Source organism: Rhineura floridana, chromosome 4 (assembly GCF_030035675.1).
Source record: "Rhineura floridana isolate rRhiFlo1 chromosome 4, rRhiFlo1.hap2, whole genome shotgun sequence".
NCBI classification, from domain to species: Eukaryota; Metazoa; Chordata; class Lepidosauria; order Squamata; family Rhineuridae; genus Rhineura; species Rhineura floridana.
Genome location: NC_084483.1, coordinates 107,679,150 through 107,693,825, shown reverse-complemented (window position 1 = coordinate 107,693,825; position 14,676 = coordinate 107,679,150). Strand labels below are relative to the sequence as shown.

The 14,676-nt window shown below is 41.7% G+C and overlaps 1 protein-coding gene across 8 annotated transcripts in view; it reads left to right on the top strand.

Annotated features, from left to right (window-relative positions):
- Positions 1-14,676, top strand: part of NHSL1 (NHS like 1) — a 128,074-nt gene that overhangs the window by 59,317 nt on the left and 54,081 nt on the right. For 7 of the 8 annotated variants that reach the window (XM_061623975.1, XM_061623978.1, XM_061623974.1 and 4 more), the window contains one exon: positions 5,700-5,852. In XM_061623975.1, coding sequence (XP_061479959.1) covers positions 5,700-5,852 — 153 coding nt within the window. Of the gene's footprint in view, positions 1-1,879; positions 2,288-5,699; positions 5,853-14,676 lie in introns of those variants that run through there. The other variant, XM_061623976.1, reaches the window with a different exon arrangement.

The following is a 14,676-nucleotide window of genomic DNA, read 5'->3' as shown; positions in this document are numbered from 1 at the left end:
GACAGAGCAGTCAGTCAGAAGTCGCTAGTTAAGCCGCCGGAAACAAAATGGAATTCATGGGAGAGTTACAATGGGCAGAGAAAGGGGAACAGTTGAAAGTGGTGATTCACCCACCCACTAAAAAACATCAAAGCAAAGCACCTACAAGGAAGAGTGCAGCACAGCTGAGACGGGTTTTCCTTCCCTTTTCGCATTATCAGCGGAATGTATTAATAAGGATTTAAAGGGGGAAATTGTGTGATAGCTTCTGTTTGCCTGCAATGTCATGTGAACCATGCAATATAAATCTCATTTAATGCAAATATTAATCTAGTTGCTTCATGATACTGATTTTTAAACCAGTGGAGAGAAAGCCATTCACAAAAGATTCCTTCAGCATAGAGGGTTGCATGCCAAAAATCAGATGTTGCTCTTATACAAATGAGCATTTGTGCATGCTCTTATACAAATGAGGAAAGGCAAATACAGCTGCTTGTATTTATGTGTGTTATAGTTCTTTTCAGTGAAAAGATGGTGGATTGTCAGAGTTTGAGACTAAAACCCATTATTAACAGTTTAACAATATTATAATCCTGTTTATTTTGTATGTTTTGATGTATATCTTTGAGGTAATTATGTATGACTTCAAGTTTAGGTAATAACATATTCAGGCCTGCAGAGAGTTTACTTTTTTTTGTATACTAGTGACAGAGCCAATGAAATTGTGTGGTTTTAAATTATTTGTCTTCTGCAATGCTGGCAAACCAGCAGGCATCCTTTCTAGGCAATTAACTGAATGGCAATAAACTAAATTACTTTGGTTTGAAATTTTACATCACAATCCTGTACATGTCTACTCAGAAGCCAGTCCTATTGAGTCTCCCCAGTAAGTAGGTATATGATTGCAGACTTAGGGCAATCCAACTCGTATTTACGCTGGGCTGAAGGGAGTTGGATACGGTGGACCTCTGGCTGAGCTTTCAGTGTGAAGCCAAGATTGCTTAGCCTTCCTTTGAAAGGGCAGACTGACTTCGTGAGCCTCAGCATTGTGCTACAGGCAAGCCCTGCTGAGCACATTGATGCTGTAGTTAGCATTTTTCTCTCCAAAATGGTAAATGATTTCTAATGGAAGAAAAGAGATGTTCTGATTTCAAAGGTTATTAATTTATATGAGGAAAGAGACTGTATTACTTCTGTGTCTTAGATAACGCATTAAGCCATATAGGCATATTAATGTTAAAGTATTATTATTTTTGCAGTTTCATTTTATTATTAAAATTTATTATTATTATTATTATTATTTTTAAGTTGGCTTCAACGAATGGTGAGAGTGAATGAATGAAAGATGGAGTGTGTAACACTTTTTCTCTGCCACCAAATTTGTAGTTGCTGGAGATGAGTGGGGAGGTGTATGATTTGAAAGCAAAGTTGTGTGTAACAATTAAAATGCATTCATTTAGAGATTAAGGCGAGCATAAAAGGTGAGAGAAGAGATCTTTGTCATTTGCACAAAGCTTCCTCACAGCTCCTTGGAGATTCTGTTGGGAAGCTTGCTGTGCATAAATTTTGGGGTGGAAGAGGGGACTGGTTTGGAAAACAAAGCTGAATATCTCATTGTCCCAGACTGTTCACATTCCATATATTCCTGCAGGAAGAAATTAAGGATGTCCATGAAAGCATCCACCTACCTTATGTCCTGTGAAGGATTTTAAAGATCCTATTAGAGCACTGCCAAGAGAAATCACTAACAATTATTCATCTTTGTTGTGGAGTACAACCTGGAGCGGTAGGAGGAGGAAACTGTTGATTATTTGCTAGGGGGAGTGGGAGAGAGGGAGACATGTATGTATGAATGAATGAATGAATGAATGCTGAAGCAGAAATCTCCATCTTGCTTCCATGCAACATGAACAAAGATATTTTCTCTCTCTCTCTCTCTCTCTCTCTCTCACTCACTCACTCACACACACACACACAGTTGTAACTGGTTGTTGCAGACACTCGCATTATGTTTCAGAAGGAAGCTTTCAGGTTCAAGGACTGTTAATGGTTTCTAATCGGTAGGACGCTCCCTGCAACTTTCAGCTTGCTTTTAAGGAAGAAACAAAAGGAGGAAAGGTAGCAGCAGGAGGCAAAAAAGTTAATAAGGATTGCAAATACTGTTGGGGAAGCTTTGGAAATAAGTTTCCTGCATTATACTCTTGCTTTGTATGGGATCCAAACTGCAGGAACAGCACAGGCTTCTCAGCGATGGTGGGGCTCATCAATACAAAGCTCAAATCATTAATCAATTTTTTCAAGAAAAAGAGTAAGTAAATGTGGCTTTTAAATCTATTTAAATCTTTTGCAGAAAAACTAGATGATGTTACAGAAATGTTAAATAATGTGTTTTAATTTCTTGAATTGCATCGCATTTTTAGTTTGCCATACTTCTGAAGTGTATAGAGGCAGCTTATTAAAGGAAACTACTGAGCACCTGCCCTGTTGTTGTTGTTTTGTTGTTGTAAACTTTTGAATATAAAGTCTGCTAATGCTCTTTGGTCTTCCGGAGAAAAATCTGGACCCTTTTCATGCAATAAAGAGCTTAAAGCTTTTGTTTAAGTAACTTGCTGAAGGTAGTAGATTTGTTTGCTGTAATGTTTGCCCAGCTAAAATCTTGTTGAACCTTCAGCTCCATCAACTATTGCACACGTGTAGAGCCAGCAACAAGCAGAAAGCTCTATCTGGATCCTTTGCTTTTATTGTACTAGCACAAACTTGTAACAGACATTTTAATAGCATCAATTCAGCATTATTCTGGAACAGCCTTTGCTCAGAATAGCAAACTGATATATGTTTAAGTTGCTACCAATATGCATGCATATTTTTTAAACAATGGTACTTTGTGTTTTGCCCAAAACAGGATCTGGTGTGACAAGAGTGCTAGGTGCCAGTATGTCCATGGCCAATATAAGTCTGCATGTAGCATTTGTCACCTTCCTTGTAAGATGTTTTCTCCCTGGCAGTTTCATACAGCTTTGATTTTCTAGAAGACTGAGAATCATTGGTATGATCAAGTAATGGGTACAGTCTTAGTTCATTATCTTTAGACTTCGACCTCTGATTGGAAAAGACACTAAAGACAGTCCTGTATCATATCAGCATTATCTACCTTTCCGCATGAGATGTTTCTGATCACAGTATAATGAATGTAGGTGCCCGTAGAGTTCCTCAAGCACACATCTTGCTGAGGATGTGCTTGAGGAACTCCAAGGGCAACCATGTCATACTCATATGCTTATGAAAGTGCTGGAACCACAGCTCTAAAGGAGGGAATTGTACTGAAGGAGGTTTAGCAAGTATATAGCAGGTTTAAACAGTTGATAAGAACTAGCACAAACAGCTTGCTTTGGCAAAAACAAAAAATGCACTATAAAAATTTTTTTTCACCTGTATATCTCTTCAGCATACAGAACTAATGTGTAATAGTTATACAATAGTTTGTGTTATTGCTATTATGCGCAGTTAGCAGGAGAGGTTTGCTCCATCTCACAAGTACATCTTGTATTGAGTCATTCTACATTTAGTTAAGGCTGTTCATCTGATTTTCAAATGTTGTGGGAGCTGATGTTTTTGAGTAGTCTGGAGTTTGCAAAAGTGGTGCAGCTTTAAGAAAGCAAAGAATAATGTTGAAAATCTCTCTTAATGCGGGACACTAAAGAGATACAGTCTCAGTATTAAGCAGCAAAGATGTAATGAAAAATCTGGCAGGACAGTGAGAAGTAATGAGTGCTGTCTTGGGTGAGTTCACATAAGCATAACAGGTGCTTGTGGGGCGGAGGGAGCACAGATGTAAAGTTTTTGCTTGAGAGAGCTAAAAGGAAATAGAACATGAAGGCTGAAGACCCAAATACTGCCTGGGGAATAATACAAATCCCTAACTTGTTCCCTCCTTGTTACACTAACCATTTTTCTTTTTATGGCTATCACGAATAGTAGCAGAATGCTACAGAAAAATGGAGTGTAGTGATATAAGCATATTTGTGCTTTGGTTTGGATCATTAGAAGGGGTTTGAAAATGAAAATGTTTATGCACGCAAAACAAAAGAACCAATTGCTGGGATTTAGAAAAAAAAATACAGTGTGGTCTGCTATTACAGTGGCACATTGGACTGGTTCACACAAGCCCCTGGTGTGTAGGCTGCTTAGGCAGTTAATATTGGGATTGAGTTGGATGCTCACTCAACTCATATAGATCATCAATGGTGATTTAAAATTCATGTACATAAATCCAAATTGTGATTTGTGGAGGCGCAAGTATTTCCAGGTTCCTCTAGTATGGGGCTAAAAAGAGGCAACTTAAACAAGAAACCAAAATGTCATCTCAAGGAAGCAGAAATATCACTGCTCTGTTCTTACAGCTTGCTATACAAAGATGATTATGAAACAATCCAGTTTTACTTGTTGCATTTGGATTTAGAAACTGCAGTTTTTCTAAGTCACAATATAAACAGCATCATTTTAGCCTCCCTTCTAAGTCTGTCTTCATACCTTTATTATGCAGTTGCCCACTATACATGGATAGCTGTTTGTGTCCATGTGTGAAGTCAGTGGGCTAGATGAGGGAGAATGGATAGAAGTTATGATTGTTGGACCATGTGATCTGGGTATTGTGGGGTTCCTGTACTGTACAGGGTCATACTGCCTCGAAGGTTAGGTTCATAGTCTGGGTGTGTGGTGTGAACAGCCTTAAGGTGGCAACCATAAATAAGAGTGTATTTTATCAGCTGCGTCTGATATAATGACTGTGTTCCTTTCTTGTAATGGAGTTCTTGCTACCATCATCCATGGTTTAGTAACCTCGATGTGAGGCTTGCCCTTGAACATTTAGAACAGCCTTTCCCAACTGTTGGGTCCCCAGATGTTGCTGGACTACCTTTCCCATAATTCCTGACCATTGGCCTTGCTGGCTGGGGCTGATGGGAGTTGTAGTCCAGCAACATCTGGGGACCCAAAGGTTGGGAAAGGCTGATTTAGAAGCTGCAGTTGGTGGAGAATTCTGCACTGCTTTTTAATTAGTATTGGATGTTCCTCATCTTGCTTACCTGAGTTGGCTGCCAGTCAGCTTCCAAGCCCAATTCAAGATCCTGGTTTTAACTTTAAAAGTCTAGTGGCTTAGACTGCCCAAATGGTATCCTTCCACTCTGTTTTTGTCCTCATCCACTGAGGCTGCTCTGCTTTGGATCCTGTCTTTCAGGAGCTTTGGTCAGTGAGTGAGTGAGGGAGGGCCTTCTTAGGGGTTGTGCCGATATTGTGGAATTATTTGTGCAGGAAGAACTCTGGGACTGTTTCCTTTTATTCTTTTTGTAGTATGTGAAGGCTTGGCTCTTTCAGCAGGCTTGTGTATCTGCCCAGGACTAAGAGAGACATTTCACGTAAACTGCAGTTGTGAAATTATTTGTTCTGTGCATTTTTACATCTGGTGTCGTAAAATCATATGAGTTTTTATTATTGCTTTTTAGACCATTAGTCCAACACTTTTGAGTAGTATGTTGTAAAAATGCTGTACAAAATTTTAATAGTATTTTGTGGCAAAATTTTATTATAGGAGGAACAAAGAAAATGAGCTGTTAGAATGGTTGACATTTTCCCCACCCCTCCATTTCCACAAGTGTGTCAGTTATTTTGCAGATTAGCATAACTAACTTCAGTTTAATAGCAGCATTACTTTGTCTTCACAGCTGTCTCCAATCTAGATGAGGAGAGTAGATGGACAGTCCATTACACTGCACCTTGGCATCAGCAAGAGAATGTGTTCCTACCTGCCACGAGGCCACCCTGTGTGGAAGATCTGCACCGTCAAGCCAAGCTGAATCTGAAGTCGGTACTGAGAGGTAGGAAGTTGACAGTGACATTGTGAATAACACACAGGCTGCTGTTTCAGTTATCGGTATCTTTTCATCATTTTGTTGAGTGTTTCCCAGTAGGTTAGGAGTATGTTGTGCACCAGCTCTTGAAAAGACACTGTGTTATCTTTCCCTTCTTCACCAGATAATATATCATCACCAAAGTGATCATAAAGTTTCTGCTTCATGTTGTGTTGGAGGTGAGCTATGCACTCAATTCCTTCCAGGTAGTGTTCCATGGTGGATTCCAGGTATTCTATTGTTAGCTGCTCTTCATCACTGTTTTCAAAAAAGTGGAAGTCTTGAGGAATGCCTGCCTCTGCTCTAAGTGCTCAGGTCTCCCACGCTTGGGCTTTTTAAAGTGACGTTCCAGAGCTTCTGTACTATTGTGGAATGGATTTTCCTGTGTGAATATTTATGCTACAGGAATTGTGGTAAACACAATCATCTGCAACAAGATCTTCTAAAAATATTCTATTCAACACTTCCCCTTAAAGGACCAGTCATCAACACACTTTTCACAAGATTCCCTTATGCTCTAAGTAAAAGCATCAGTTCTTACTTTGACACACACTCTGATTTTTGTGTATGTTTATCATCAAAATCAACATACTCCCCAAAGGGTCCTTTACATAATCTGCAACTTCTTTTCACAACAGGTTTTATCCCAGAACACTCTCTTCTACTAGCTTGTTCAAGTGAGATTCTTATCTGTAAATCTGTTGTGACATAGCTGATGAACTTTCATTCCTGCTGCTACGACATCACCTTGCCGTAAAAAAACCCTTCTCCTGAAATTTTATTTATGAAATGTGCAGCTCTAATCAGTTTCAGTCATACACAATATCCTCACAAGGCCCCAATATAGATAAATAACACTGAAGAAGAAAATCAAAAACCATACTAGAAATGAGTGTGAACCTTTCCTGCTGATCACAAGTTTCAGAATGATCTTTGATATCTGGAACATGAGGGAACCAAATAAAGTGGTTTAAATATTTGACATTGGAAAACTCTGATTTTAGAGTTCTGGTCTGAAGTGCTGAACCAATATGTTAAGCCAGTAAAATCTGTCAGAGGGCGCATACTGGACTGCTACTGGGAGGAAGGGTGGGATATAAATCAAATTAATAATAATAATAATGTGATCTTTCTTCTCAAAAGTGTCTTGTCAGATATTAGTCAAAATAGTTTAAACTAGGTATTGTGTACTGGAAAGGAAATAATGATGAAAAGAATTGTGAACTCATAGGTCATTCAACAAAGAAACATGGTCCCGTTATATTAGCTACAGCTATCTATTCTTTTAACTACATAGGGTTAGCTACACCAAAGCAAGTCATGAGTTTTGGATTGCATAGTGCCAGGACCTGGCCTGGAGGGAACTAATTCAGCTTGTGTGTTGCTGCTCAGGAACAAATGATATGTTAAATGTATGTTTTCATTTAACATGATTATTTTTTCTTTTAAATCACCCATTTTGGGTGATATGGAAGAGGGTTTAATCAGGATAGGGTAGGTGGAGAGGGGAAGTTGCCAGCGGCGGCTTCAATTCAGGGCATATAGTTCAAGATAACTGAACAGTAAAACAATTTAAAACACAAGATAATAGCTAGGTATTATGCTAGCAGCAGCTTACATATGATGTTAATTTTAGCCTTGGTGCAATTTCACATTTAATAAAAATGTACCCAAGAGGCCAGTTTCAGTCCTATGTATATAAAATTTGCAGGCTCTTTGTTTTCAGTAAATACTGATTCTACATCAGTGCATACATCTACCATTGAGTTTATTGTTGCAGGGCCCCAGTATCTGTGATGATTCATTAGTTAACCCAGCTTATTAGGACATTGGTTTAACAGGCTGAGGTTGGATATATTTTTCTATACCGGACTAGTTCCAGGCAAAGCACAAGAAGTAATGTTTAAAATGCTTAAATCCCGAAAGACAACTGGTTAACATGTAAAATAAACAAATTAAAAGGTGAATCAGCAGACCTTCCTGCATGTTTTCCTAATATTACACAAAGAATAACATGCTGTTGTTCATGGTTTGTTTTTCTAGATTTCATTAGATCAATATTGAGATGAGAAATATGGGTCATCTCCCACTGGTGATGAATTTCTGCTGAGATGATTTATTTATTTATTTATTATTTTATTACATTTTTAGACCGCCCTATAGCAATAAGGTCCCAGGGCGGTGTACAGCATAATAAAACAGGTTAAAATACAAGTGGATGTAAATACAATACACAATAAAACATAATTAAAAATTTCCAATTTTAAATTCAAATTTTAAAATTTTTAAAATGCCTGGGCGAAGAGGTAGGTCTTTACCTGGCGCCGAAAAGATAACAAAGAAGGCGCCAGGCGTATCTCATCAGGGAGGGCGTTCCATAGTTCGGGGGCCACCACTGAGAAGGCCCTAGCTCTAGTTATCGTTCTCCGTGCCTCCCTATGCGTTGGGACACGGAGAAGGGCCTTCGACGTCGAGCGCAGCGACTGGGTAGGTACATAGAGGGAGAGGCGTTCCGCCAGGTATTGTGGTCCGATGCCGTTAAGGGCTTTATAGGTAAGAACCAACACTTTGAATCTGGCCCGGAAACATATTGGTAGCCAGTGCAGCTGGGCCAGGACAGGTGTTATATGATCAAATTTTTTTGTCCCAGTAAGAACTCTGGCCGCAGCATTCTGCACCAGCTGAAGTTTCCGAACCGTCTTCAGAGGTAACCCTACGTAGAGTGCATTACAGTAGTCCAATCTAGAGGTTACCAGAGCATGGATAACTGTGGCAAGGTTCTCCCTCTCCAGATAGGGTCGTAGTTGGGCTACCAGCCGAAGCTGGTAGAACGCATTCCGTGTCACCGAGGCTACTTGAGCCTCCAGTGACAGGAGCGGATCTAATAAGACCCCCAAACTACGGACCTGCTCCTTTAGGGGGAGTGTAACCCCATCTAGGGCAGGTCGGACATCAACCATCTGGGCAGAGAGCCCCCCCACCAACAGCATCTCAGTCTTGTCAGGATTGAGTCTCAGTTTATTAGCTCTCATCCAGTCCATTATCGCGGCCAGGCAGTGGTTTAGTACATTAACAGCCTCACCTGAAGAAGATGAAAAAGAGAAGTAGAGCTGCGTATCATCAGCATATTGCTGGAAACGCACTCCAGATCTCCTAATGACCTCGCCCAGCAGCTTCATATAGATATTAAAGAGCATGGGGGACAGAACTGAACCCTGTGGGACCCCATATTGGAGTATCCAGGGACTCGAGTAATGCTCCCCAAGCACCAACTTCTGGAGACGATTCTTGAGGTAGGAGCACAGCCACCGCCAAGCAGTGCCTCCAACTCCTAAGTCCGCAAGACGTCCCAGAAGGATACCATGGTCGATGGTATCAAAAGCCGCTGAGAGATCAAGGAGAACCAACAGAGTTACACTCCCTCTGTCTTTCTCCCGACAGAGGTCATCATACAGGGCGACCAAGGCTGTTTCTGTACCAAACCCCGGCCGAAAGCCCGATTGACATGGATCCAGATAATCAGTTTCATCCAAGAGAGCCTGGAGCTGGTGAGCGACCACACGCTCTAAAACCTTGCCCAGGAACGGAACATTTGCTACTGGTCTATAGTTGTCAAGATTTTCAGGGTCCAAGGAGGGTTTCTTTAGGAGCGGTCTCACCACCGCCTGTTTCAGGCAGGGTGGTACCACTCCCTCTCGTAAAGAGGCATTGATCACCTCCTTGGCCCATCCGGCTGTTCCGTTCCTGCTAGCTTTTATTAGCCATGAGGGGCAAGGATCCAGAGCAGAAGTGGTTGCCCGCACCTGTCCAAGCACCTTGTCCACGTCCTCGAGCTGAACCAACTGAAATTCATCCAATAAAACAGGACAGGACTGTGCTCCGGACACCTCATTAGGCTCAACTGCTACAATATTGGAGTCAAGGTCCCGGCGGATGTTTGTGATCTTATCTTGGAAGTGTCTCACAAACTCATTACAGCGGGCTATTGATGGTATTATTGCGTTCTGAGGACCAGAGTGTAAAAGTCCCCGAACAACCTTATAAAGTTCCGCTGGGCGGTTAGAAGATGACTGAATGGAGGCAGCAAAGTACTGCTTCTTCGCTGCCCTTACCGCCTTCACATAGAGCTTGGTAGAGATCTTCACAAGTGCAAGACCACAGCCGTCGGGAGTTCATCTCCATTTGCACTCAAGCCGTCTCCTTTCTTGCTTCATCACTCTTAGCTCCGGGGTAAACCACGGAGCCAATTGAGCTCTGCAGAGGAGAGGGCGCACCGGGGCGATTACGGTATTAATCATATGTTCAGTTAAAGGACTGTTAAGCAAAAACTGTTGTATTTAGTATATACAACAGTTGTAGCCCTGGGTTTACGTTGATGCTGACATGTGAGCTTTCTGGCAACCTAAAATACTGGAATAAAGATAAGCAAGAGGCAGCTCAGTGCTGCATGGTTCAGCTAAGCTATCTTGTTTCCAAGGCAGAATATAAAATTGAGACTGATTTGTTTGTTTGCTTGTTTCAGCAGATAAGCTAGTGCTGGTAGTTATGTCCATTTATTCTTTATGGTTTTTAACTATATGCAGTTATTCACAGTGTATATGTAATTAGCTTTGGGAAACTGTCTGTATTTCAAATGTTCTTCTGAAGAATTATGAGGAGACCTATGTAACGAAAACCTGGGAGAATATATTCCAGACATAATGATTGCTGGTTACATGCTGAGAAATGAAAAGCACAGTTGTGCATTTAGGCTAACATCATGCTATTGGATGTGAAATTATATAGGAATTGTTGTTTGCATTCATTAGTTGTGATCTGCATCTAAGTCACAGTAGATAAGCACACTTCTAACCCAGTTGCTAAGATATGAGCATTGACAGCCAGTGAGGTACTCTGAAGAGTAAGAGGGTGCCATCACTGATAGTAACCCAAGAAAAACGGGTACTTGGTGGGAAAAACTAGCAGTGAAGTCAGGAAGGGTTTTTTTGCAAATACATGGCTGCGGTTTGCCTGCTCTTGTGTTTCAGTGTGTCACCTCATTGGTCAGTGCTGGTTACGGGCTGTGTGTTTATTTATTTTAAAATATTTATAGCCCAAGTTCAATAAACAGTTCAATAAAATATCTACAGCATGCACAAACACAGTACAATTCTCCAACATCTACAAAGTAATAATTAAAAAAACTATATGCAGCCTGAGATGTGACATAATTTCACAGCACAGCAATTAAAAGCATTCTCAACCTTCTTAGGTATCAGTCATATACAGGCCACTTGAAACAGGTAAGTCATCAAGGCCTTTGAAAGAATTGGAGTGTAGTAGCCTTCTGTTAATGAATTCCAGGGCTACCACAGAAAAGCCTTGCTCTGTTGTTCCCACCAGTCTCACTGACCTAAGTGGTGGACAAATGAGGAGGGCCTCCAATGCTGACTTGTGGAAAGGATGATACGGGTACAGGTAGCTCAGGCCCATTTTTTTTAAGGCTTTAAAATAAGCACTTTGAATTGAGTTCAGAAATGCACAGATAATCAGAGCAACTGGTATAGTAATGGTGTTGCATGGTCTAACTGACATGCCCCCATCAGGACTCTGACAGCTATATTTTGAACCAGCTAGAGTTTCTTTGTCATCTTTAAATGCAGCCCCACATAGAGCTCATTACAGTAGTCAAGCCTGGATATGACTAGAGGGTGAATTATTGTGGCTTGGCAGGACTGATCCAGAAATGGCTGCAGGTGATGCATTAAGAGTTGAGTTGATTATCATCTGCATATCAATGACATTGCTGCCCAAATCTCTGGATGCAACAACAAAAAGTGGCTAGCATCCAAACCAGGAAAAAGAAGGAGGGGCCAAAGCCAAGATGCTAGAAAAATAGAAATTTATTGTATTGTAACCCCAATGTGTTTCAGCCTGTTAATTTTCAGGCCTTCATCAGGGGCTATAAATAAAACAACAAGGATAAATTTACTCACACGATCAGCCACACAGGGCCTTCTCTCAATCCCGCCAACAAAAACAGCTAGATTGGCAGGAACTAGAGAGAGGGCATTCTCAGTGGTGGCCCCCACCTTATGGAACTCCCTCCCACAAGATCTACGGCACGCCTCTTCCCTAAATGTATTCCGTAAAGCCATAAAGACTTGGCTCTTTCAACAGGCCTTTGGGATTTCCGGGGAGGGTTAACTGTTATGACTGAAATGCCTTTAACCCTATATTAATATTGTTCTCGCTGCTGTATTGTTTTTACATTGCATTATTGTATTTTATTGTATTCTGTTTTAATTGTTACATGTACGTCGCCTAGAGTGGCCAATGGCCAGATAGGCGACACATAAATTAAATTTTATTATTATTATTATTATTATATAAAATCATACATATAAAATCTATAAATCAGTCTATAACTTACAATGCAGGCTAGCGAGAAGTTCGAATGAGCAGAACATTAGGCATTAGTATATATACAAGCAACCAGAAGTAGGATACCGGTGGAATCACTTACCGTATATTCCGGTGTATAAGACGACTGGGCGTATAAGACGACCCCCAACTTTTCCAGTTAAAATATAGAGTTTGGGATATACTCGCCGTATAAGACTACCCCTGCTTATGACATGCAAGCGATGTACCTTACCGGCAATTGGCTGGTTGTTGTATACAAAGCCTATCGTGCGAAGGCAAGAATGTCTTTGAAGTCAAGACTAGGGGCGTCAGGCCCCTCCCACTCTCCAGTTCATTCTTGCCTTCCTACGAACAAGATTGAGATCCTATAGCGTAGCATTTAGCCAAGTATTTGTTTGTGTGTTTGTTTGACAGGGTGCGGAGGTAGTGTTTCTTGTGTGTCTCCCTAGTCCTTCCCTTCCCCTGTCTTGCTTTTCACTGCTTATTTCAGCTTATTTCATTTACCCGGGCAGTTTATTTTCCCTGTTGATTGTCTGACGGCCCCTAGAGCGACCGCGGCTGTGGGTCTCTACGGCTTTGGCCGTTTCCGAGTTTTTCCCCCTGAGTTCTGTCACAGCCCTTGCGAGCTTGCGGCTGTGACTTTCCCGTAGCGGCTTTTCTGGGCTGGGCTGCCTCGAGCCGCGTTCTGTGGCGTCGTTGGAGAGACCGTGGCTGCGGTTCTCTCTCAGGCGGGAGCTTGAGGCTGCGGCTCCCTGCCTTTCCCCGCCACCTCTTTTTAGCTTGCCCGGGTATTGCCGCGCTCCACGGGAGCCTGCGGCTGCGGCTCTCTCATTAGAGAGATTCTTTTTCCTTAGCCGCACTCCGCTGCTTTAAATTCCGCCGTGGAGAGCTCTGCAGTCAGCGCCGTCGGCTGCTTGTCCCTGCTGCCTTGCACTTCACAGTATTCTCCTGGCCCTCCTTTCCTGGGGTTTTTCTTTTTCAGAGCCGCTAGTGCGGCTATCGGCCCCGCGGCTGCTCCTGCGAGCCTGTGCTGGGCAGTTTCTCCCCAGTTCAACAGCATACAGCCGCCATTGCTCCTTCTTCTCCGTCATTTTTTGACTTAATTTTCCCGCTCTTTTTCAGCACCCGGCGTATAAGACGACCCCCGACTTTTGAGAAGATTTTCCTGGGTTAAAAAGTCGTCTTATACGCCGGAATATACGGTAAGTATATTCCTTATTGTTGAATGACAACCACCTGGGGGTGGAAAACAAGTAAGGGACCATGGATATTTACTGAATTTCATAGTAGAGGAAGAAATTCAAGCTCCTCATTTTGACCATTAGGGGTCATGGTCTTCAAATTCAAATTCAATCTCTCTCTCCTCAGTAAAATGTCATTGTTCCCTCCACATACTTTTTCTAAGACGCAAAATTTTAGCTTGGCAATAGAATGTTGGCAGTTATTGAAATGCTCCACTAAGGGGGCTCCAGACCTCTTGTTCCTAATATTGCTCAGGTGTTCCCTAACAATTCTAGAGGTCTGTCCAATATATAGTTTCAAACATCCACACTGAATAACAAAAATAACTCTGGCAGTATTGCATGTTGAGAAATGGTTCAAAGGGTTAAACTCCGTGATTTTACATGTAAACCTGCAATAGGCACAGTGTCCACCCTGGGAGTTTATTAACCCTATTAATAAAAATAACCTATTAATCAAAAAAATTGAAGCCACCATAAAACTGTGCTTCTTAAACCAAACCTGGACAAGCAATCCAGAAGGATACCATGGTTAATAACATTCTTCACCATAAGTCATCTACCAGTATAGCCAAGTCTTATTTCCATCCCAAAACTGGGCCTGAAACAGGATTTGAATAGATCCAAATATTAAAGTAGGCTTTTTCAGTTGTGACCTCATCACCACCTCATTCAGGTATGTAGCGATCACCCCATCTCTCAGAGATGCTTTAGCCACCTCTGAGGTCCAGATCTACATCTAACAGTGAGGTGTAACATTGAATCACAGTTAAAGGACTGGAAACAAACCCTATGAGGAGAGACTGAAAGAACTGGTTGTGTTTAGCCTGGACAAGAGAAGACTGAGGGAGATATGATAGCACTCTACAAGTACATGAAAAGATGTCACATAGAGGAGGGCCGGGATCTTTTCTCGATCGTCCCAGAGTGCAGGACACGGAATAATGGGCTCAAGTTGCAGGAAGCCAAATTTCGACTGGACATCAGGAAAAACTGCCTGTTAGAGCCATATGACAATGGAATCAATTGCCTAGAGAGGTAGTGGGCTCTCCGACACTGGAGGCATTCAAGAGGCAGCTGGACAGCCATCTGTCGGGAATGCTTTGATTTGGATTCCTGCATTGCGTAGGGGGTTGGACTTGATG